Source organism: Saccostrea cucullata, unplaced genomic scaffold (genome assembly GCF_032062105.1).
Source record: "Saccostrea cucullata isolate Sc308-1 unplaced genomic scaffold, CSIRO_AGI_Scuc_v1 ctg2653, whole genome shotgun sequence".
Taxonomy (NCBI): domain Eukaryota; kingdom Metazoa; phylum Mollusca; class Bivalvia; order Ostreida; family Ostreidae; genus Saccostrea; species Saccostrea cuccullata.
The window spans coordinates 30,199-56,942 of record NW_026935145.1 but is presented as its reverse complement, the minus strand read 5'-3'; the positions used below and the strand labels follow the sequence as shown (position 1 = coordinate 56,942).

The following is a 26,744-nucleotide window of genomic DNA, read 5'->3' as shown; positions in this document are numbered from 1 at the left end:
GTATGATTGAATTTAAGACACATAGGAAATTTGATAGACATCACATCGGGGGTAGTTTACACTGTATTTAAGAAACGTTTGGCGGTAAAAAAAAAAAACTTGATACTCAAAGGTCACCATATATTTTGAAAAATGAGTGAAAATGACAGCGTGTACGAAATTCTTAACAATTATTTTAAAATATCAGTAATTGTAGTTATCCAAGTTTGTTTTATTTTCAAACAGATATTGGAACATGAATCTATTGCTTAAAACCCTAAAAACTAAATTTATCATAAGATGTACTTGATAAAAACGGCGAATGTCTGAAAAGTGCACAGGTATGCAAGAGCACAAAGGCAGATTTATATGTAATTTTCTTAAATATTAGTGGTAATGTTGTTCAAAATCGTATTCGATAGAGACAGTTTAATTTCTGGAGGAGCCTACAAAGCACTTTTTTGGCCCAAAAATCAAAAGGTTTATTAGAGGAAGGACCCAGATTCAGGAATACACTACATTGAATTTCTCCAAGACAGCGTCCAAACCTACATGCCCTGAAGAGTAAAGGGGTTTTCGGGATAAACAGAAAGTAAATGTTTTTTTCACATTAACAAAATTTAAAGATCTTAGACATTTTGACTTGTTTCTATTTCCAAACGTGGAAAAAAGACCTTTCAGAAGGAAGAAACAAGTCCGGGAAATCATTGGATCTGCCATTTTCCAGTATACTGAGGGACATACCCAAATATGAGTTCTACAAACGATCAAAAATTGGATAAAAATGTTACGGACATGTATTTCACTTAAAAGAGATTAAATAATAAAATTATGAAGAATAAATAATTGAAAAGCGTCTTTTACTTCTTTCTGAGCACCGAGGACATTATTTATTGAACAGCCCTCGTATGTTTTTAAGGAGGTTACTATTGAAGGTGGATAGACACAGATTTGAAGTTAATATTTTCTCAAAATTTTTGTATAATTATCACAACTTATATATTGCAGTAGCATTTCACACAAAATATATTAGAAATCTTATTTCATCTAAAAGTTATTGAAACTTTTTGATGGGTATGATTGACACATCCTTGTACTTTCACAAAATTTAATTTTATTCTAAATACTTAGGAAAATTGGCCATCTTTGTTGCATATTAATGAAAAATATTAAAACTTTTATCCAGAGGAAAAATTACTACTCAGAGTAGAAATGTTTGAAAGCAAAACCCTTCACATGTATCGTCATTCCGCTTTAAGTGTTGTGTACAGAGTTAAGGAAATTGAACACATTGAATTTTGGATTCCTAGTGGAACATAGCCCTCTAAGTTTGACCTATGTTTAAGAAACTTACCTTTACCTTGAACTGCCATACTGGGGCATTAGTATTTTACAAAGAATTTTGTTAAATTTTGCTAAATTATAAGCAGTTGCTGTAGTGCTTCAATTAGGCCAAAATCAGAGATCCAAATTATATTTGAACATCAAACATGCAGTTGTTTTTTTTTTTTTAAGATTTTTTTCCCCTAAATTTTCAGTGACTCTAGTAAGTTGCAGAAATCAAAGCCAAATTATGGAAGAAGAGCATCAAACATCGCACGAAGTATCAGAAGAACTATATTCCAGGCAGTTAAATGCTGTAAAAAAATGAATGAGATCGGTAATTCATTACAGGAAGAACTAATCAGCTTCTTTATGTCAAAATTCATGAATCTTTAAAAATTGTCAAAGTTTCGACTTGTCAATTTTTAATTCCTTGATAAAGAGCACTGTAACATCATCAAAGTTTACACGTAAACATATTTCTAAAATATCTAAATTGTCGAATTTTCACCTTTTCAATCTAACCACAATTACAGTGCGATAATTGTTGTTTTTATTACGTGGAGATGGTCATCGTTAAACATGACATATTAATTTTTAATTGATTTTTATTGACAGCATTGGATATTGGTGATTCAAGTCTAGGCATGGTGGTTATCTGGGAAAGAAATAGCTCCATCAAAACTGTTGGCAAGAAAGAATTATTGGACAAGGTCCGTTCATATTAACACACAGAAATTTTTTCTGCTTATAACAGATCTCTTTACTGGTACTCTTTCAATTCACTCATAATTGTTTCGATATTGGACCCTCTTATAATGTTCTATGATTTAAATGCCAAAATGTCAAAGTTTTTGGATTCTCACCTTTTTGGATTCCAGAATGCTTTTGGAAAGACTATAAATACCAAACTCATGTTCAATTGTAAGGCAGATTTCAATTATTGGTATACACTATGATTTCAAACAGGACCCTATCGATAGATAAATTTTAAGCAATTGTAATTTCTTTGCTTGTCTTGCCTCAAAAATAAAAAAAAATGTGAAAATTGTAGACTTTTATAAAATAAAATGTGATTTTTTAGTTTTGTGGTACATCATTGGTAAATAATGAAATACAACTTCAGAACATTAAAATGGTGCTTTTAAACTGGTATCTGTATATAGGTCACTAAGGCCCTGAGTCGCCCTAGCTGTAACCATGGTAAAGTTTGCGTCCCTACGTCTTCTTCAGAAAACAATGTAGACTTTACATCAGAGGGAGGCAACAGTAGCGTGGGACTAGAAAATAATGAAGACAATTCACTCCAAACATCAGCTCAGTGTCAAAGCAGTAAGGAGGGAGATTCAGAGAAAAATGAGAAGGAAAAGAAAATGTTTAAAAAAAGTACAACTGGAAAAAGGAGTCATAGTGAAATGCTCCAGAAATCTAAAGAGATAGAGCTGAGTAGTCCACATGTTCTTCATAAGAGGGTCAAAATGACCTCACTTTTAAAATCTGTTCCTTCTATCCTAGTGAAAGTCAGCAGTGCTCAGGGTACCCAGAGTGAAGAGGGAAAAAATCTCTCAAAAACTGCTCCTTCTAAGCAAGTTAATGTCAGTAATTCTCAGAGTTCTCTAAATAAAGAGGGAAAGACACTTCTAAAACCCGAGCAGACAAAAGACGGTTGTTCTCAGAGTTTTCCAAATAGACAGGAAGAGCCACTTCCAAATCCACCTCTTGATGAAAAGAAAGACCGCAGTTCTGAGGAAATCCAAAATAAAGTGGGAGATACATGTACTCTCCCAAAACCAGCTCCTGTCCTAGTGAAAGGAAACTGTTCACAGGGCACCCCAAGTAAAGGGAAAGACACACTTCCAAAACCAGCTCCTGTCCAAGTGAAAGGCAGGAGTTCTGAGGGAATCCAAAATAAACTAAGAGAGACTCTAGCAGAATCAGCTTCTGTCCGAGCAGAAGATAACTGTTCACAGGGTCCCACAAGTGAAGAGAAAGACGCTCTCCCAAAACAATATCCTGCTATCCAAGTGAAAGACGGCAGTTCTCACGGTTCTATTCTAAGAACACAGGAAGAAACCTTGTCCTCTGTAAAAGAGGATAAAATAATTTCTACAGAAGAACTGAAAGATTCAAAAAGTGAGTTAATTTAAATTGAACTCTCAGAATGATAAAGCCTCTTGAGCTTTTATCTATAAATAAAAGCTTTGATGAAATTTAGCAGATTTATGTTAACTTGTAGTACCGTATATACTCGCCTATAAGTCGGTCCGCCTATAAGTCAGTTGTATTTAATAAGCTTGCATATCAGATGGACTGACCTCATATAAAACCATACTTTTGATAGCTCGCCTATAAGTCGGACAGTGAGTTTTAGACCAGCGATTAACTCCCAAAAAAAACGACTTATAGGCGAGTATATACGGTATGTGAATTTGCTTATAGAGTCCGTAAGTACATATTTCTAAATATACTGCATGAGGAATGGAATGGCATACCCTGAATTTTGTTTTTATATCATGTCATTATATTACATGTATATATGAATGTACATTAAATGTGCCATTTTCAGAAGTAAACAAATTTCCAAACAAAGGGAAAAATAAAGTGATTACAGAAACGGAGATAGAGAAAGTGCTGGAGGATTTTAGTTCTAATCTTGGTGAGTGCTTCTTACATTATTTTGTCTTTTGTATGAATGCATTATTGATATTTTTTGCAATTATTGATTTTAGAATGAAGTGAAAAAGAGGCTTTATTGGCAAAGGCATCTTTTCAGGTCTTTCTATCTTCATTATACATGTATTTTAATATCTTGAATGTTTGAATTAAAGTAATAATGTATTTTTTGAAGTTTGAGGATTCCTTTTTTTCAGGTGAAGAATCACGTGAGACATCCTATGCAGCAAGGTGTGTATTACCATGGTAACCAATATAAACAATTTGTATTTCACTTTAATGAACACATTATTTTAACTTCAGTGGGTTGAAATCAAGATCTGGCCTGGGGGCCATAAAAGTTAGACGAGCTCACTTTTGATCTCAGTCTCACTTTTCCACTATAAATTCTGTAAATCTGGAAAATTTTACGTCGATTTTATTTTGCGAATTCGGGTCAAAATGGTGTTGATTAATTTTTACGTGTCAAAATTTTGCTAATTACCACTGCTTTGTTTACATTTTCTCATCATGCTTATTGGTAATTTATTTTTAAGAAAAATATTTTTGCAAATGCAATGAACTCGCAAATTTGCTAAAAATTTATCTACAGCAAAATTTTCCAGATTTACGGTATAAACAATTTGTGTTTCACTTTAATGTACACATTATTTTAACTTCAGTGGGTTGAAATCAAGATCTGTTGTTTGGTAACTGTATGTGTTTTTGCTAAAAAAATATCTTGTTTATTTTAACAAGCTTGTACTGTTCATTAATTGGGATGTTTTGCTTCAGACAATTTACTTTATCACTTGTGATTATTGGACAATCTGGTTGACCATTTGTAAAAGTGTTACTCAGGCTGCATTACATTTCCGGAATTTTTAGTAATTATCAACTTTTCATTTCCGACTTTTTTTAGTTTTGTTTTCAATTCCAACATTTTTCAGATAGTACCTATATTAACAGATTTGAAGACTTTACCTATGAAAATTTAAAGGAATACATACATGTATAATAAATAAATAATTGAAATTCAATTTCTGAGTTTTTGTAAATTTATCAATGAAACTACTGTGGCAAAATGTAGGCAACTATCTGAATTAAAGTTTGAGAGATTGACCCAATGTTTACCGAATTACTCTGCCCAGATGTAAAGCAAAACAAATAAAGTTCTGTGTAGAGCTGCGTAATAAATGTGTTATCAACCGGAGTAAAAACTGAATAAGAATACGGCAAGTGACTTTGACATAAGTTTGGTGCTGACACTGACATTTATTTTAGTGCACATCAAATTAGGCGAAAAAGTTGTATGTTCATTGGATTCTTTAACCTAGACTTAGTTATACATGTATGCATATATGTATATAATAAAATTAATAGATTTTTAAAAATATAATTTTAATCAATATTTTGCAATAAATATTTTTAAGATATCATTTTCTCTCACTAGGAAAACATTAAATTGCTGCACAGGTGAATTCCGGAAATAAAAACAAAATTATGTCGGAAATGAAACCAAAAAATGTCGGAAATGAAATAAAAAAAATTTCGGAAATGCCATGCAGATTTACGGAAATGAAATGCAGTGGTTACTGATTATAACAAAAACTTGTACAATAATCTAACAGTATCTTAATTTCAATGGTACAAATTAATTATCAAGAGGTAGAAACCAAAATTATATCCCATTTTAATCTGCATGTATAAAAACTCTATCTAACCCAGATCTACTTTGTAGGCAGACTTCGTTTTTTTTTTTTAATTTTCCAGTGACTTTAAAGAGCTACAGAAATCCAAACCGAAATATGGAAGAAGAGCATCCAATCTCATCCGGTGTATTAGGACAACGATATTCCAGGCTGTTAAGTACTGCAAAAAGCTGAACGAAATCGGTAAGAAATCTGTTAAATATATAATTAAACCCACGATTTGTTTGAACATGATGAAGATCTTCTTTTCAGCTCTTTGGTTAAAATCAAATATTTTCAAGGGGTCAAATTTTTGTGGTTTGAGGAAAATATATTTGTTCATGGAGATTTGATTTTGTGATCGAAGAATTGTTCAGTAGTAAAAAAAAAAATTGCATTTCGTGGTGGACATAAATTCGTGGGTCTCTTCATACCTCGAAAACCATGAAAATTAAACCCCTACGAAAATTAGTGATTTCACAATAAACAAAAAGTGTAGATCTTTCAGTAAGCAGGGATGCATCTTCTAAAATTATGAATTTTATGGCCCCTGGGGTTTAGGTAGTTGAGGTGGGCTCTACTGATGTCAAATTTTCTTGAAAATCTTTCTTTACTTTTGGATTAAGCACTCCAGATAAACAAAGTGCAATTGTTATAATAGCAAGACTTCTTCTTCCAAATTTGTGAAATTTGTGGCCCGAAGGTCAGGGGGTCAGATAACTCCTACAAGTAAGAGCCTCGGTTAACGTACCTACGCTCCAGTCACAGCACCAAGTCAAAAGTATCTCGCCGTGAACCTCTAGCATGCTGGAGTAGGTGTCTGATGTTTTGACGGATTTTTGCATGCCAGTCTGATACATAATAATGTTATCCAACTATTTTTCATGACATATTTTATTTACGATTCTAAACTTTGCAATCTATCTATGATTTAAAATCTTTGCCACTAAGTCAGCATTCTGAATAAAAACTAATATGTGATTATTTGTATTGTTATGGGTCAGAATAACCCTAAATGCCAGCAAAGATCAATCACACAGTTTAAACTTAACAATAATTTATTTACAGTAATATACAAATCATTAAGTACAAACTTAGCAAAAATCTAAAAATACATACATCAGAGTGTCCGTTGCTGCACACAATGTCCCAGTGAAATTATATCCCAGTTGTAACTCAATGGTGCTCATACGACAAGAGTATATCTATGCATCGAATTGACAGGATATTTATACAGTAATATAAATCTAGAATATTCTAGAAGTTGTAAGTACATGATATTCCTGGAAAGTTCTGGACATGAATAAAGTTCAAGAATGTTCTAGAAAAAATGACCGAACATGTTGACCACTCTGGAATGTTCAAGAAACTTAATGTTACTAATAATAGACATGATGAAACAATACACACCTCACAACACCTCCCCCCTTAAAAAGTTTGAATGTCAATGAAAACTTATATTGTCAAAATGAAATATATGTACATTAATACAAAATCATATATGTTCACGATACTCTGGACAAGGCATCTGCAATAACATTGTCTTTGCCTTTGATATGCTTAATAGTTATGTTGTATTCTTGTAACAACAAACTCCATCTAGTCAGTCTTTGATTTTTGTTTGACAATTTATGCAAAAATGTCAGGGGGTTGTGATCCGTATATACAAGAATTGGATGCAAAGTAACATTCAGATAAACATCAAAATGCTGTAAGGCTAACAACAAAGCAAGGCATTCCTTTTCAATGGTGGAATACTTTTGTTGACACTTTGTAAGTTTCTTTGAAAAATAAGAAACAACTCTATCTACCTTATCACTATGTTCTTGAAACAAAGCTGCCCCGATTCCAACATCACTAGCATCAACAGTAAGCTTAAATTGCTTAGAAAAATCTGGAGTTGACAGAACTGGGTTGTTCATAAGGACAGATTTGATTTTATGAAAGGATTTTTCACAGTCCTTTGTCCATTCAAACTTAACCCTCTTCTGCAAAAGATTTGTAAGTGGACTAACTACTGAGGAAAAATTTGGACAAAATTTTCTGTAAAACCCAGCCATGCCCAAAAACCTCATTAACTCTTTCTTGTTTGTAGGAATCGGGAACTTTGCAATAGCTTCCACTTTAGCCATAATGGGTGTAACATAACCTTGACCTACTTTATGACCTAAATACTCTACATAAGCATGACAAAATTCGCTCTTCTCAAGGTTCACAGTTAAGTTTGCTTTAGCTAAAATGTCAAATAAAGCACGCATGATTCGGAGATGTTCGTCCCATGTGTCGCTGTATATGACGACGATCATCAATGTAGGCCTCGCATCCCTCAAGGTCTTGAAGAAGGGAGTGAATCATCCTTTGGAATGTAGCTGGTGCGTTTTTCATGCCAAAAGGCATTACTATTTTCAAGGGTAAAGTCCATCTGGTGTAGCAAAAGCAGATATTTCTTTTGCTCTTTCTGTTAATGGTACTTGCCAGTAGCCTTTCAAAAAATTCAAATTTAGTGGACAAATTTGGCGTTTCCAATGCGGTCAAAACAGTCATCGATTCTAGGTATTGGAAATGAATCAGTTTTGGTAACAGAATTCACCTTTCTATAATTATGTACATAATCGGTAGGTACCGTCCTGGGGTTTGGTACAAGAATACATGGTGAGCTCCAATTACTTTTACTAGGTTCAACAATGTCATTGTGCAACATGTTATAATAGCACTTCCCTTCTTCCAAATACTGCAATTTTATTGGATTCAGACGGTACGGATGTTGTTTGATAGGCAAGAGCGTCGCCAACTATAACATCATGACAAGCTGCATTAGTTTTCTTTGAACATCTAGCATGATTTGATGATACTCATTCATCAAGTTTTTAACTTGTTCTTTTTGGTGAATGTTCAAATGTCCAAGTTTGGCATCAAAATCAGCCATATTTTATTTAGTTTCTAAACTTTGCAGACTATCTATGATTAAAATCTTTGCCATTAATTTCTACATTCTGTATCACTTTCAATACAATTTTGAACAGTCTTAGCATTGGCTAAAGTGGAAACTGGTTTTACAGAATTTTTATCACACCTTTCAAAATACTCTTTTAACATGTTAATGTGACAAACCCGTTTCTCTTTACGTCGACCTGGTGTCTTAACTACATAGTTTACATCACTGATCTTGCTTTCAATTTCATAAGGGCCATAAAATCTGGCCTGTAAAGGATGACCAGGAATAGGTAAAAATACTATGAACCTTATCACCTGGCTTAAACACCCTATTTCTGGCATCTTTGTCATACCACATTTTCATTTTCATCTGAGAACTCTTCAAATTTTCTTGTGCTAATTTACAAGCATTGTAAAGTTTTTCTTTGAAATCAGACACATGTCTAAAAGATTAAGATCACTAGTCTCAGTCAGCCACTTTTCCTTCAACAATTTCAAAGGACCTCTAACTGTATGACCGCACCAATTCAAAAGGACTGAACCCAAGAGACTCCTGGACTGCTTCTTAAAAAATAGTACAAGATGAACCCCTTCATCCCAGTCTTTTTCATACTGGTAACAATAGGTCTTTAGCATTGTTTTTAGGGTTTGATGAAAACGTTCTAACGCTCCCTGGGACTCAGGATGATAAGCAGTTGATCGAAATTTGATACCAGAAATTTGCATGACTTGCTGGAAATTAATGAATTGTCGACATAAAATTTGAACCTTGATCCGACTGAATTGCCTTGGGTGCTCCTAAAAAGAAAAACTTGGTTAGGTGTTAACTATGCTCTTTATGCCTTTATATTCCTTCAAGGGTAATGTAATTAAAAACAAAGTGGATGTACACATAATGGTAAGTAAATACTGTGATTAAAACTAATTATTATATGTGTTCTACGAAAAAAAAATTATATTTCAATTTTTATATATTTGGAATGGGTTGAGCTATAGCCAAATATGGTATCTTCTGCTTTGGTTTACCTACCATCTTTCAAACATGGCATGACTTGCAAAACTAGAAACATCCTTTCTTAGCTTAGGCCAATAAAAATGAATCAAAATCCTATTTTTTAAATCTTATTGATACCTAAATGAAAAATATAGGTGTATCCTTAGCTAAAAAATGACATCTCGACGATAAGCAGCTGGGACCATTTTGGTGAACATATACTTTACACTTCATCTGTAACAAATGTTTATGCTTTGAGAGGATGCCATCTTTCATATAGAAGCATTCTCCAACTTTAGTAGCCTCTTCTGGTGGAAATGCATGTCAAATTGAGAGAAATTAATGAGTTTGTTGTTCAGAGAGTAAACGTTCTCGATCTGATGGAGCTGTAATCTTGCCTTGGCTAACTTGTGGAGTGCAACTCAAAGAAATAGCCTCATAGTTGCTTGTGTTAATTAAGTTCTTCTTCTCTGGCTTCTTGATATTGTGTGGTTCAACTTGTGAAATGTAATTAAAACAAATTGATGTTTTAGTGTCATTCAAATCAATATCAACAGAGGAATATGATTAAAAGGCTTGATTATGGTGTGTTCCATCTTATATATATTTGGCCAAATCGCTCTAGTAACAGCACAGGCTGGATAAATGTCATCATCTTCATCATCGCACATGATATTGGAAGTGATTTTCCACAAACTATAGGAGGTGTAATTTTCACCAATAAAACTTAAACAATGGAATGGCGCATGTTGCCGAGTTAACTTTCATCTAGATACACATGTTTTCAAAGATATCACTAGCCAAGTAAGAATTTGGGCTTCAAGATTAATGCGCTCAGGGACAACAAATACCCGTGGAGCTCAGTACATTTTATGATCTGCACACAAAAAGGCGTTCGATTTGCTTTATATTTTTTCTTAGGAAGTATATGCATCTTCCTAATGTTCATTCCCAACACAACAGAATCTGTAAAATCTGGACAGGTTTTATTTCGCTAGATTCCACATGAAACAAATCATGAACAATTTGTAAATAAATCAATAGAACTGGACTGTGAACCCATGGACACACAAGAGTGTCAGTACAAATCGAAACTAAGGATTGTCTATCATCTAATTATGCCGCACAAGCATGTGGTTGATTTTGTCAAAATCATTTTTATTTATGAATGTTTAAAGCATGTCACTGATAAAAATGACCCTTTTTGGCTAAAAAAACTACTCTTTTTTTGAAAATCTTTTCTTTTTTATTTATCCTTCAAACATATTGGACCGGTCTTCAACATTTTAGGATGGGACAGTGATAGTTTCAGTGAAAGACATGACAGCTTATGAGAGAACATATCTGTTGATCATTTAATTTCGAATTACTGCATCTGAGATTTTACAAAATTCTTTTTATTCAACAGAGCATAAGTATCAGACCTATGACTGCTGCCTCGACATATATTTTTAATCATTCTTATCTTCTAATGTGTTTCATATACATTGTAGGTAAACAAAAAGCAACCTGTTATTTTCTAACACAATATGAAACTACAAGTAACTAGAATTCATGTTTATTTTTATCACAATTTTTCATTATAGATGAGTAAACCAGTTATTGTCATGAGTTATACATATCATAGGTAAAATAACAAATGAAAACTTATCAAACTTTCTATAACCATCAGATACTTTTTAGCATATTATAATGAGGTACTAAGATATGCTTTTAATATTGCTGCTTATATAGAAGGTAAAGAGGTAAAATTTACCTCAGCTCTATCAAATAGTATAATAAAGAAAGGAAGTGGCTACGATTTTTATGAAATTTTAATGTCCGATGAGGAATTACATTCCCATTCCAAGGCAATTGAACACTCCATTATTTCAGTTTTTCATTAACATGTTCATAAACGTAAATATAAGTTTTGACAACTGACGGTGTGGTTGGTATTTCAATTTTAATTTCTCTATATTCAAAATTCATTTTATAAGCTCTCTTTGTACACATTTGTCTTTCTCTTTCTCGCTCTTCTCTTTCTCTTCAAAAAAAAAAAACACAAATTTCCTGTTCATATGACTTCTCGCTCTCAATTTTCACACAAATGCATAAAATAATAAAAAATTCTGACATATTAAAAGATTCTGATTTAAGTGTATAATCTAAAAGATGCAAATTTTCCAAAGATGTTTTCTTCAACTAGTTTGTTTCAACCTTTTTCCCGTGGGTATTTATTTCTTTTTTTCTCTTTATAATAACTTTGGTATTCTATTATGGCAAGATATAACCTCTAACAATTATGACCTAACGCGCTCTCTAACTGTTATAATTTTATTTCACGTATCAAAAACCTGAACATTTGGTGAACTACATAACACGGCGTTAGTCGTTTAATTTCTTTAAAATTTCATGTTTTTTTGAATAGTGCACAAAGTCAAATTTAACGGTATATGGAATACTTTAATTTTGACAATAAACTGCAAAAGTGCAGTTATTTGATTTTAGAAATTATGTTATGGGTCAGAATAACCCTAAATGCCAGCAAAGATCAATCACACAGTTTAAACTTAACAATAATTTATTTACAGTAATATACAAATCATTAAGTACAAACTTAGCAAAAATCTAAAAATACATTACATCAGAGTGTCCGTTGCTGCACACAATGTCCCAGTGAAATTATACCCCAGTTGGGGATTATACGCGATTTCAAGGATAATACTCAATGGTGCGATTTCGAGAGTATATCTCTCGACAGGATATTTATACAGTAATATAAATTTATGTTTGATTTTAGAAGCATTGTAAAATACAATAATATTCCTGCAGATGGATATTGTTATGGACATGACATAAAGTTCAAGAATTATATGATGTAAAAATGAGTCCATACACTGTTGACCACTCTGGAATGTTCAAGAAACTTAATGTTACTAATAAATAGTGTCATGATGAAACAATACACACCTCACAACAGTATCGCCATGAGAAATGAATGCAAATATGAGAAGGTCGCAAATTTTTTTGATATGTCTTGCTCAGAAATAAAGTTAACAATTTACATGTACAGTGGACCTTCAGATATCCGGACGCCAGATATTCGGATGCTTCAGTATCCGGATGATTTTTCATCGGAACGGAATTTTTTAATATTATGTTGTCTTGCTTAACTGGTGATTCAGGTATCTGGACGCTTCACATATCCGGAGAAATTGACTGGGAACCAAAGCGTCCAGATAAATGAGGCTCCACTGTACCAGTTTTTGGAGAAGTTATTTGTATTAGGTACATGTATTATGACATAACTTAAAATGTACAGTGTGGAATCAATGTTTTAACTTTTGATAATATGAGAAATCATTTTTTTTCCTTTACCATGTTTACAGCCAATGACATTGGGGACTTTTTTCTGAGTATGGTTGTTGATTTTTTCCTTTACCATGTTTACAGCCCATGACATTGGGGACTTTTTTCTGAGCATGGTTGTTGATTTTTCCTTAACCATGTTTACAGCACATGACATTGGGGACTTTTTTCTGAGCATGGTTGTTGATTTTTTCCTTTACCATGTTTACAGCCCATGACATTGGGGACGTTTATCTGAGCATGGTTGTTGTTTGGGAAAGGAACAGCTCCATCAAGACAGTTGGTAACAAAGCATTACTGAAAAAGGTAAAATCTCTATACTTACATTGAAAATGTTTTTTCCTTATTAATATATTTATGTTTAGATTGTAGATGTAGGTTTGCATACTGTTAAGATTAAAATTAGCTGCAATCTTAAAATTTTGGACCATAAAATTTTTAAAATGTTAAAATTTTGGGCCATACAATTTGAAAATGTTAAAATTTTGGTCCATCATTTATAATTTAAGTGCTAGAATTTCCAGATTTACACCAGTTTTATGCACCTGTATGGACAGATCAGGGCACATATTGTTTTTGTCCTGTCTGTTTGTCTGCCTGTTGTCAACTTTAACCTTCACCATAACTTTTGAATCATGAGAGATAGAGACTTTATATTTGGTATGCATACTCCAATAATTCAGTTCTTTCAAATGACACCAAGGTCAATGACCCTTTGACCTTAACTGTGACCTATTTGCTAAAAATAGCTTTTTCAAACTTTTTTGCTGCTGGGCGCATAGTGTTTCATGAACACATCTTGTTGGTTCTAAAATATTGGACATATTCCAATTTAAGACAGTTTTTATGCCCCGCCATGAATATGGTCGGGGCATATAGTGTTTGTCATGTCAGTCTTCAGTCCTTCTGTACGTCCTAATGTTACACTTGTATTTAGCTCAGTTCAAATATTGGTTTCAAAGAAACTATTCAAGATATTTTCATCAAACTTCATATGCTGATATATATTGATGAGAGCTATGCAACTGCATCAATATTTTTTGACCTTGACCTTTACTTTGACCTTGACCTCACTTTTCTTAAATTAGTGTTTGGCTCAGTTTTAAATATGATACCATTCAAGATGGTGTTATCAAACTTCACATGTTGATACAAACTTGCACGGATGATGCATCTAGGAATGAACACTACCAGACTTGCTTCGGATGCTGGATCTGACCTACATTTTCCAGATGAGTGACCACGTTAAAGTTTTTGGAGCAGGTCCATTCCTAAGGAACTAAAAGCCCTACTTGGACCAAACTTGTATGGATGATGCATCTAGAGATGGACACTACCAGACTTGCTTCGGATGCTTGATCTGACCTACATTTTCATTCCCAAGTAACTATAAGCCCTACTTGGACCAAACTTGCATGGATGATGCATCTAAAGATGAACACTACCAGACTTGTTTAGGATGCTGGATCTGACCTACATATTTATTCCCTAGTAACTATAAGCCCTACCTGAACCAAACTTGCATGGATGATGCATCTAGGGATGGACACTACCAGACTGGCTTCAGAAGCTGGATCTCACCTATATTTTCATTCCCAAGTAACAATATGCCCTGCCTTAACCAAACTTGCATGGATGATGCATCTAGGGATGGACACTACCAGACTTGCTTCGGATGCTGCATCTGACCTATATTTTTATTCCCAAGTAACTAAAAGCCCTGCCTTTACCAAACTTGTATGGATGATGCATCTAGGGATGGACACTACAAGACTTGCTTCGGATGCTGGATCTGACCTATATTTTCATTCCGTAGTAACTATAAGCCCTGCCTGAACCAAACTTGCATGGATGATGCATCTAGGGATGGACACTACCAGACTTGCTTCGGATGCTGCATCTGACCTGTATTTTTATTCCCAAGTAACTATAAGCCCTGCCTTAACCAAACTTGCATGGATGATGCATCTAGAGATGGACACTACCAGACTTGCTTCGGATGCTTGATCTGACCTACATTTTCATTCCCAAGTAACTATAAGCCCTACCTGAACCAAACTTGCATGGATGATGCATCTAGGGATGGACATTACCAGACTTGCTTCGGATGCTGGATCTCACCTATATTTTCATTCCCAAGTAACAATATGCCCTGCCTTAACCAAACTTGCATGGATGATGCATCTAGGGATGGACACTACCAGACTTGCTTCGGATGCTGCATCTGACCTATATTTTCATTCCCAAGTAACTAAAAGCCCTGCCTTTACCAAACTTGTATGGATGATGCATCTAGGGATGGACACTACAAGACTTGCTTCGGATGCTGGATCTGACCTATATTTTCATTCCCTAGTAACTATAAGCCCTACCTTTACCAAACTTGCTTGGATGATGCATCTAGGGATGGACACTACAAGACTTGCTTCAGATTCTGGATCTCACCTATATTTTCATTCCCAAGTAACAATATGCCCTGCCTTAACCAAACTTGCTTGGATGATGCATCTAGGGATGGACACTACCAGACTTGCTTCAGATTCTGGATCTCACCTATATTTTCATTCCCAAGTAACAATATGCCCTGCCTTAACCAAACTTGCTTGGATGATGCATCTAGGGATGGACACTACCAGACTTGCTTCGGATGCTGGATTTGACCTATATTTTTATTCCCAAGTAACTATAAGCCCTGCCTTAACCAAACTTGCATTGATGATGCATCTAGGGATGGACACTACCAGACTTGCTTCAGATGCTGCATCTGACCTACATTTTCATTCCCAAGTAACTTTAAGTCCTACCTGAACCAAACTTGCATGCATGATGCATCTATGGTGGACACTACCAGACTTGATTGGGATGCTGGATCTGACCTACATATTTACTCCCAAGTTACTAATAGCCCTACCTGAACCAAACTGATCAAATTTTATACACATGCAAATTTTCATGTTCCTTTACTAATATATCCTCGGCGGGGCATTCATGTCCTATGGACATATTTCTAGTTTTTTTCAAGTTTTATAGTCCTCTGATTATTCCAGTCAATATGTATACTTCCTCTATTTAAGACCATTAAATAGTGAAGAAATTTATGCAATTGAATTTTCTTGCACTAAAAACGTGTAGCAATATCAAAATTCTGATATACTGTGATGTAAACTTTAAAATTATCAATGTTTCTATATAATGGTAACCATCATTACATTTATTTAGATCGCAAAGGTCCTGAGTCCCCCTAGCTGTAACTATGACGATGTTTGTGACCCCACGTCTTCACATGCAGATGAAGGTTATTTGTCGCAAAAGCTTGTTTTACATTTTGTTTTGAATAAAAATCTATTTCACTTAAAGGGGCTGGGTGGTTGTGGCCATTTTCAGATGGTTTTGATCTTCTTTAGAAGAAGAGTTCCATGTAATACAATTGTATATATATAATGATCAAATTTTAAAACTAAAATTTTTGAATTTTTTCTCTGCCAAATAATAGTTGACGGCTTAAGATACCATATCTGAAAATTTAAGATATATCTGGTGGTTAATTTGTTGACCCCCCCCCCACCCCCCACCCCCAGCCTCCTTAATTTTAAACCAAACCAAATCAGTACTTTTTAACTTTTATTTGTTGTTAATAAGAATTTGTACTTAATTTTAGAGACAGTATTGGGAGAAAATGGTTTGTCAGCAACTGATAATACCAAACTTAAAACATCAGAACTGGAAACAGAAAACAATGAAAGCAATTTATCTAAAGAGACAAACAAGTGTGTTGAACTAAATTCAGGGAAAAAAGACAATGGAAATAAAGTGTCTAGAACAGTTACAAGTGGAAAAAGGAATTCTAGTGAGAAAAATGAAGAATCAGATCTAAGTCCACAAGTTCTTCTAAAAAGGGTAAGAATGACCTCACTTCTAAAGCCAGCCTCTTCTGTCCAAGTGAATGACACCAGTTCTCAAGGTACCCCAAGTAATCTGGTAGAGACTCTTTTAAAACCTGCTCTAGGTAAAGACATTGAATCTCTAAATCCCCAAAGTGAAATGGGAGAAACTCTTGAAGAACAAGCCCCTGCTCATCTGAATGACAGTGGTTCACAGGGTCCCCCAAGTCCAGAGGGAGAGAAACTTCTAGAACTATCTCCTGTCCAAGTGAAAGACACCAGTTCTGAGGGTTCCCAAAGTAAATGGGAAGAGAGGCTCCCAATACCAGCTCATGTCCCAGTGAAAGGTAACATTTCACCGGGCACTCCAAGTAAAGAGGACACACTTCCAAAACCAGCTTCTGTCCAAGTGAAAGGCAGCAGTTCTGAGGGAATCCAAAATAAACATGGAGAGACTCTGCCAAAACCAGCTAGAGTCCAAGTGAATAACAGTGGTTCTCAAAGTCCCTCATGTAAACAGGCAAACACATTGACTTGTGTAAAAGATGGCAAAATAATTTCTTTAGAAGAGCTGCAGAAGGAAGTAGAGTTAGCATTGAAGTCGCCGAATACTAATAATGCCCCAAAGTTTTATCTACAAAAAATACCCAGTGGTGATGAAAATTTCAACAAGGCAATAATCAATTCTTCAGGAGGAACAGAGAAAGTCACAAGTGTACAAACTCGAGCACTGCCTCAACCGACACAGCTTGTACCTATAAACACGCAGAGATTACCTCACAGGCAGCCGATGTTCCTAGTGGCCCCCACCCCTGTGACAGGCAGGAATAGTCCAAAGCTCTCAGCAGCCATTACTGGAGGTCAGTCTCAAGTTCGCCCTGTCAAAGTCTTTATCAACCACCAAATCATACCCTCATTTCACAAGATAGGAAGTCTGGCTGCGAAAACTCACACTATGAACTCGACTCAGATCAATAATTCTCCTGTGGCATCAACTTCTGCTCAGATGAACTCAACTCAGATCAGTAATGTGTCTGATTTAGCAGCAACTTCTGCTCAGAAAAACTCGACTCAGTTAAGTAATATTTCTGACTCGGTGACAACTACCACTCAGAAGTCTAGTGAACCAGAGCATGTACCAGATTCAGTGACAGAGAGCTGTTCGTCAGAAGCAGACGAGTTGAAGTTCTCGATTGTTGTAAAAGAAACAGACACAGGAGAGTACAAGATGTATAAAGTACCTATCTCTAACACAGACCAACAAACCCAGGAGGTCATTCTCCCAGAACTAGAGGGTGATGGAGGTGTCACTGTGAAATGTGAGCCAACAGAGGAATGGTCTGGTATTACACCTTATTCACAAAGTCAAAGTGGTGTGACCTCACCTCATTCACAAAGTCAAAGTGGAGTGACCTCACCTCATTCACAAAGTCAAAGTGGTGTGACTTCACCTCATTCACAAACTTGGACTGGTATCAACGCTTCTCATTCACAGAACCAGAGTGCTATCTCTCACACAGAATCCAGTGAAATGGGTGGAGACAATGTCATTGTGAAAACTGAACCAGTGGTACCAAGTGTATCTTCACATCATAGAAATACAAACATCAACAAGTATAAAAATCCTCAAAGAATAACAAGGTCTGTCACACGGGGGCAAACTCAGAAGGTAGTCGAGTGTCCGTACGAATACGCTTTACAACTGGATTCTGTTCCAAAGAGAAAAAAAGAATCCTTAATGACATTCTGGTACAGGTGTAAACAATGCTGTAAATCCTTCAAATATGCCAGCTCCCTGGAGGTAAGGACTGGTGTAATGGGGTTTCTGTTGTTGATTAATCAGAATCTTTCAGTTTGTCAATATAAAATTGTGAAATCCTGTATTGTTCATTGATCACTACTATTTCTGGGTTTTGCTATCATTTATTGTAAACAAATTTACGTCACCATGAATGATAATTTAACTGATGTATAAAAACACTGAAGTTGCTGTATGTATGAGTTTAATACCTACAATCTAATTGAATAGTAGTTATGTGTGTGTTTTCATTAGCCATGTCTTTCTATATACTATGTTCACAGGTTCATAAGCGAATGCATGACCACCGGGAAGTTGAAAAGACAAAAAAGAATCGGTGTTACATCTGTAAACACAGGGACAAGTACACATGGGAAGTACACACGACAAATCTAACATCAAGGCACAATGTGCTGTCTGAAAACACATTCCAGTAAGTACACACGCAAGTCTGAAAACACATTCAAGTAAGTACACACTGACAAGTCTGAAAACACACTCAAGTAAGCACACAAAGTCTGAAAACACATTCAGTAAGTACACAGGGACAAGTCGGATAAGTCTGAAAACACATTCCAGTAAGTACACACCAAGTCTGAAAACACACTCAAGTAAGTACTCTGAAAACACATTCAAAGTACACAGGGACAAGTCTGAAAACACATTCAAGTAAGTACACAGGGACAAGTCTGAAAACACATTCCAGTAAGTACACACGGACAAGTCTAAAAACACAAGTAAGTACAAGTAAAACACATTCAAGTACACACGGACACATTCAAGTAAGTACACATGAAAACACATTCAAGTAAGTACACACGGACAAGTCTGAAAACACATTCATAAGTACATACTGACAAGTCTAAAAACACATTCAAGTACACACGGACAAGTCTGAAAACACATTCAAGTAAGTACACAGGACAAGTCTGAAAACACATTAAGTAAGTACACAGGGACAAGTCTGAAAACACATTCAAGGAAATCTGAAAACACATTACAGTAAAACACATTCAAGTACACACATTCAAGTAAGTCTGAAAACACATACAAGTAAGTACACAGGGACAAGTCTGAAAACACATTCAAGTAAGTAACAGGGACAAGTCTGAAAACACATACAAGTAATTACACACTGACAAGTCTGACACATTCCAGTAAGTACACACGGACAAAAACACATTTAAGTAAGTACACACAGACAAGTCAGAAAACATTTAAGTAAGTACACACAACAAGTCTGAAAACACTTTCCAGTAAGTACACATGGACAAGTCTGAAAACACATTCAAGTAAGTACACACAGACAAGTCAGAAAACACATTCCAGTAAGTACATACACAAGTCTAAAAACACATTCAAGTAAGTACACAGGACAAGTCTGAAAACACATTCAAGTAAGTACACAGGACAACTGAAAACACATCCGAGTAATACACAGGAAAAGTCTGAAAACACATTCCAGTAAGTAAAACACATACAAGTAAGTACACAGGGACAAGTCTGAAAACACACTCAAGTGAGTACACACTAAACACAACAAAACACATACAAGTAAAACAGGGACAAGTCTGAAAACATTCAAGTAAGTACACACACACACTGACAAGTCTGAAAACACATTCCAGTAAGTACACACGGACAAGTCTAAAAACACAATCAAGTAAGTACACACGGACAAGTCACACATTCAAGTAAATACACATGAAAACACATTCCAGTAAGTACACACGTAAGTACACACTGACAAGTCTGAAAACACACTCAAGTAAGACACACGGACAAGTCTGAAAACACATTCAAGTAAGTACACACGGACAAGTCTGAAAACACATTCAACTAAGTACACACGACAAGTTGAAAACACATTCAGTAAGTTCACAGGGACAAGTCTGAAAACACATTCAAGTAAGTAACAGGGACAAGTCTGAAAACACATTCAAGTAAGTACACAGGGACAAGTCTGAAAACACATTTAAGTAAGTACACATGGACAAGTCTGAAAACACATTAAAGTAAGTACACACAGACAAGTCAGAAAACACATTCCAGTAAGTACATACTGACAAGTCTAAAAACAAATTCAAGTAAGTACACACGGACAAGTCTGAAAACACATTCAAGTAAGTACAGACAGACAAGTCTGAAAACACATTAAGTAAGTACACAGGGACAAGAAAACACATTCAAGGAAATCTGAAAACACATTACAGTTAGTCTGAAAACACATTCAAGTAGGTCTGAAAACACATTCAAGTAAGTCTGAAAACACATACAAGTAAGTACACAGGGACAAGTCTGAAAACACATTCAAGTAAGTACACAGGGACAAGTCTGAAAACACATAAAAATTACACACTGACAAGTCTGAAAACACCTTTAAGTAAGTACACAGGGACAAGTCTGAAAACACATTTAAGTAAGTACACACGGACAAGTCAGAAAACACATTCAAGTAAGTACACACTACAAGTCTGAAAACACTTTCCAGTAAGTACACATGGACAAGTCTGAAAACACATTCAAGTAAGTACACACAGACAAGTCAGAAAACACATTCCAGTAAGTACATACTGACAAGTCTAAAAACACATTCAAGTAAGTACACAGGACAAGTCTGAAAACACATTCAAGTACACAGGACAAGACTGAAAACACATCCGAGTAATACACAGGGAAAAGTCTGAAAACACATTCAAGTAAATCTGAAAACACATTACAGTAAGTCTGAAAACACATACAAGTAAGTACACAGGGACAAGTCTGAAAACACACTCAAGTGAGTACACACTAACAAGTCAGAAAATACATTCAAGTAAGTACACACTGACAAGTCTGAAAACACATACAAGTAAGTAAACACTGACATTTCTGAAAATGCATTCAAGTAATTACATGTAATGTGATGGGAAAAAGTTCCTTTTAACACATGATGAAAACACCCCGCAATGTGGTAGATTGATTCCCAAGAAGTTGATGTTTCTTTTTCACATTGAATTTAATATTCAAAATCTGACAGGTGTTTTATATAAATTTAAAATTAAATCTTTATTTTAACTACAGGTGTTTTATATGATTATTTAAATTACAGGTGGTTCATACGATTCTTTATTGTTATACAGGTGTTTTAAATGTGATGAGAGCTTTTTCCACCAGGATAATTACCAACATGAGGATGCATGCAAACAAGTATGAGGAGCAGCAGGGGCATGTGAGGGTTTCATGAAGGTACTGCAGTAAGGTTCATTATCTGTCTGTTCATGCAAACTGTAAACCAACTTTATTCCAGAGCAAGAAATATCTCTAAGCTTTGCAGACTTCATTCATTCCTTATGTAGAATGTTGCCACATAAGTACTGACTTGTAGTCGCATATGGATTCCAAACTAAAATATTGCAAATATTAAAGAGAAGTCATGAATAATACATTCTAATGCAATTGTTCTGTAAAACACTTTTTGATTGGCTAATGACTGATGTTTGAAGCAGTAAAACGAGCATTAACGAGCGTGAAAGCTTTTTCATTGTGACGTCATAATAGGGCGACGCAAAAACACAATGCTCCGTGACGTATTTCTTGTAACAAAATTCATCAAAATAAGACGTGAACAACCAACAAAATGCATGGATTGCATTAGAATGGGAATAACTGATCTTTTAATTTGTTATTTGCGACCGTTAATGCTGATTTAACGGTCGCAATACGCGTCGCCGGTAAACACATTCAAGTTGCGACCGTTAAATCAGCATTAATGGTCGCAAATACCAAATTAGAAGATAGTTATCCCCAAGTCAAACTTTGTTATCTCACAACCTGATGAGACTGAGTAAAAACTTCGAGATATCCGAGGATTTGAGATATCAAGGGTAAAATACTTAAAGAATAAGTGGTTGGGACTTCCAAATCACTTTGACATATTCATGGAGTCGGAGATGCTGAAGTTCAACTGTAGTTCAGTTTACAATATAAATTATGTTATAATACTAACAATTTTCCATATAAAATGTAATACATTTATATAAATTAAATGAAAAAACAGTAAAGCATGCGTACAGCATGCTTATAACATAAAGGACAATATTTTTGGAAAAGTAATTCATCTATATCAATTCTGTTTATAATACAGTAAAACTCGTTTAGTACGAACAAGGATATAGCGAATTCACGGATATAGTGAAGTTTTTCTGGGTCCCCGACTAAATTCTTAACAAATCTTTGTAAATTTTACGGTTATAACGAACTCTGATATAACGAATTTACGGATATAGCGAACTGATTTTGAGTCCCGCTGAGGTAAAATATAATGAAATTTACATCTTCTATAACGAACTTTTAAGGATCTCAAAATTTGATAAATTGAACTGACTTTATTTTATTTTAGAATGTATATAAAAATTCAATTCGAAACAAAATATTGGTTATCGAAGGTCTTTTTTACCCCTAATATTTACTTCCCTAACATATTTGGTAGTAATATTTGAAGGAAAACTTGCATATAGAGAATTCGCTATATAGCGAATTAAATTCAGTAAGTACACACGGACTTAGCTATAACCGAGTTTTACTGTATATATTTTTAAACAATCATGAATGAAAATCACAAGGTATATATATATATATGCTATGATCATAATTAAGTTTTGTGGTTTCAGGACAACAAAAAGAAAAGAATGAATCAGTCAACCCAGCATCAACTTCAAATCAGCCAGTAATTCCTACAGACCAGGGAGCTATGGAGGGGGAAACTCTATACAAGAGAAACAGGCAAAAGAGGAGGATAATAGTAGACGATTGTGAGAGAGGGTTGATCCCTACAGAGACAATGAAGCGACAATTCAGGGACACCTCAGACATCACAGGTCCTATGGAATAACTCCCCCAACCAAAAAACTCATGCATCTGAAGGAAAGTCGGGACTCTGAGAGGCTGTTATCTAAACCTGGAAGATCTGGTTTATCCCCGACTGCTTCTAAGGTATGAAAATCTTTGTGTAAAATGGTTTTATTGTTCAGCAGAAAGATAATATTGAGTTTGTTGTTTTGTAAATGTTGTACATGTCAGCCGAGAGTTGACTTGAGATTGTAATTTTGTGTTATACAGTATAATCTTGTCCTTTACTGTGTGTGCCCCTCACTCGGTCTGTCACAACAGATTTTGTAACATACTTTACAGCTACATTTATTTCCAAGTTAATTTCATGCAAATTTCTAGGAATGAATCTCGGAACATAGTAAGTAACTCCTATTCTCATGTATTTTATTACAGTCATTTTCTCGGAATCTTGTCACACCGACAATTGACCAAGGAGAAGCACCAGTCCCTGATAATTTGAATCTTGAAGACTTTGATTCAACCTTGGAGGAACAAGGTATGTGTCCATTATATTCTTTTTAAATGTAATAGGACCCAAGAAAGTCTGTTGCTAGGTCAGAAATCAAACTCAGGTTCCATGTAATAACAGGACACAAGAAAGTCTGTGGCTAGATCAGAAATCAAACCCAGGGCCCAAGTAATACTAGTGGGGTGCTCTACAGACGGAGCTACCTTGGTCTATACTGTATGTGTACTTTAAAAAGCGGGCTTCATATTTTAGTGGCTTTGACGCAGACAACAAAGTACTAATTCATGAAAGAAAGGATATAGAGAGAAAACGGTTGAAAACCGCTAAGAAATCATTTACGTTTACAATACACTGAACAAACCTGCGCTAATTTATGATTACGCCAACAACTCCATACCAAGTGATTGCTCTAAATTTGAAAACACCAAATTATTTTCACATACAGTATTTACCATAATCCTTATATTAAAAGATTTATATTCTGATTAGCAACAAAGTCAAAACCATAGGTCATTGTCGATCACTTGTAGAGAAAACAAAGTGTTCTGTTGTTCATTATTCCAATAACAGAGAGATCTTTTACAGGTACATGGCTGGTGGAGACTAGAATCAAAGAAGAACCTTTAGATGATCAGCCAGAGTTCACCCAGTCCTCCAGCTCACTCATACAGACCTCTACAGAAATACAGAAAAAACAGGGAACTGTGATGAACCTACAGACCTCTACAGATCTACCACAGGGAGCAAGTGATAAATATACAGACAGATCAAATCAAGACGGAACCCTCATCTAGTGATCCCCCTTAATCCTTAATCAAATACGATCTCTATTAACACTACTGCAGATTAGACCCTAAGTTAACAGATCTACCGAGGAAACGTGATGAACATACTGATGGATCAAAACAAGACGGAGCCCTCATCTAGTGTCCCCCCTTAATAACACTGCCTGTGTAAGTCATTAGCTAATGAACCCTCAGTTGTTCCCTCCCTCTCAATCACAACAATGCAAGTTTTGGGGAAAATTGATAGCTGTGGAAAATGAAAAAAGAAAAGCCTCATCAAGAACTTGGGAGAGGATATAATACAGTGATTATTACATGTTATAAAGTATGATCATGTATGAATATTTGAAAAAAGAGTCAAAGAAAATTCCCATTGGCCAGAATGGACATATATTTGTTTATTTACTTGTGTGTTTTTGGTATGTTATAAATATTGATCACTCAGCCTGATTGCTATAAATAACTGGTAGCTGAAGCTTGTAGCTTAGCAGCTTAGATTAGCTAAAGAGCTTAAGAATTTTATATTTTGGAAAGTTCACTGAAACAGATTTTTCAGTTTTGTTTTCACACATGAAACAACAGGTTAAATGATTTGTAAAAATCTTCAGAATTAAAATTAAAAGTTTATTGATCAAACACAATGTTTTATTTTTATATGTTAAGTATTTATTCAAGGAATAACTGTCTAATTTTTTTATTTCATGATGTGATCAATTGAATTGCTTGCATTTATGCACAAAATTATCACTTAATCTAATCGATTGATCGTCATGAAATAAAACCAGAAGTCTCTATTGAGACTGAAGCTCTACTGGTTTGTACTTATAGCAAAGGAAGAGAAAAGTACTTAAGCAGTTGGGAATCGAAACTCTATGACAGCAATAAATAGAATAATGATCCTTGGTTAAGCCTCTTTATGTTCTTATTGTATTCTACTTGCATGCCACATTATTTATTATAATCAGACTAAAACTGTATTTAGAGTAGCATTTTGAGAGTATTTAACGGAAATTTCTATTTTAGTAACCAATGCAATAATATTCAATGAAGTCAAAAAACCATAAACAGAATTGTGTATCTTAGTATAGTCTACTTGTGAGCCAAGTTATAATGAAATCAGACCAAAACTGTAGGAGGAATAGCATTTGAAAGAATTTCACAGAAATTTCTATTTTTAGTAACCACGGCAACACTGTCACTGTTCATCAAAATCAAAAAGCAATATACAGAATTATGTTCCTAAGTGTAATCTACTTGTATACCAAGTTATATTGAAATCAGACCAAAACTGTAGGAGGAGTAGCATTTTGAAAGAATTTAACAGAAATTTCAATTTTTAGTAACCACGGCAACACCGTTCATCCAAATCAAAAATTGATACACGGAATTATGTATCTTAGTGTAGTCTACTTGTGTGCCAAGTTATATTGAAATCAGACCAAAACTGTAGGAGGAGTAGCATTTTGAAAAAAATTCACAGAAATTTCTACTTTTAGTAACCAAACACCGTTCATCCAAATCAAAAACCGATACACAGAATTATTATCTACTTGTGTGCCAGGTTACATTGAAATCAGACTGAAACTGTAGGAGGAGTAGCATTTGAAAGAATATTTCACAGAAATTTCTTAAATTATAACCAAGGAAACACCGTTCATCGAAATTACACAAAATTATGTATCACAGTGTAATCAATCATTCGCTAGCCAAGGGTTTCCGATCCAAACCCTACTCTACAACTTGTAGAGTAGGTATATAGGAAACCCTTGGCTAGCGAAGATGTGTAGTCTACTTGTGTGCCAAGTTATATCGAAATCATACCAAAACTGGAGGAGGAATAACTTTTTGAAAAATTGTTTACAGACATGACAGACAGCTATAGACGGACGCCGGAACGCATTACTATCGCATAAGCTCTATGGTCTCTGAAAAATCAGTAGAGCTAAAAAATAGCAAAAAGTTATTCCTTAAAATAGATAACAATTCAATGTCTTGTAGGTGAATATGGAATTTAT

The 26,744-nt window shown here is 34.9% G+C and overlaps 2 protein-coding genes across 2 annotated transcripts; both read left to right on the top strand.

Annotated features, from left to right (window-relative positions):
- The first annotated feature begins 1,626 nt into the window (after positions 1 to 1,626).
- LOC134242023 (uncharacterized) lies at positions 1,627 to 23,476 on the top strand. Its single transcript, XM_062724029.1, has 12 exons — positions 1,627 to 1,639; positions 1,921 to 2,015; positions 2,469 to 3,435; positions 3,869 to 3,958; positions 4,173 to 4,206; positions 5,728 to 5,849; positions 13,136 to 13,230; positions 16,144 to 16,219; positions 16,583 to 18,606; positions 18,888 to 19,036; positions 19,138 to 19,214; positions 23,256 to 23,476. The coding sequence occupies exons 1-12, from the start codon at positions 1,627 to 1,629 to the stop codon at positions 23,474 to 23,476; spliced, it is 3,963 nt and encodes a 1,320-aa protein (XP_062580013.1).
- Positions 23,266 to 25,329, top strand: LOC134242020 (uncharacterized). Its single transcript, XM_062724027.1, has 3 exons — positions 23,266 to 23,577; positions 23,869 to 23,971; positions 24,530 to 25,329. Exons 1-3 carry the CDS (start codon positions 23,497 to 23,499, stop codon positions 24,736 to 24,738), a joined length of 393 nt encoding a protein of 130 aa, XP_062580011.1. The 5' UTR covers positions 23,266 to 23,496; the 3' UTR covers positions 24,739 to 25,329.
- The last annotated feature ends 1,415 nt before the right edge of the window (positions 25,330 to 26,744 follow it).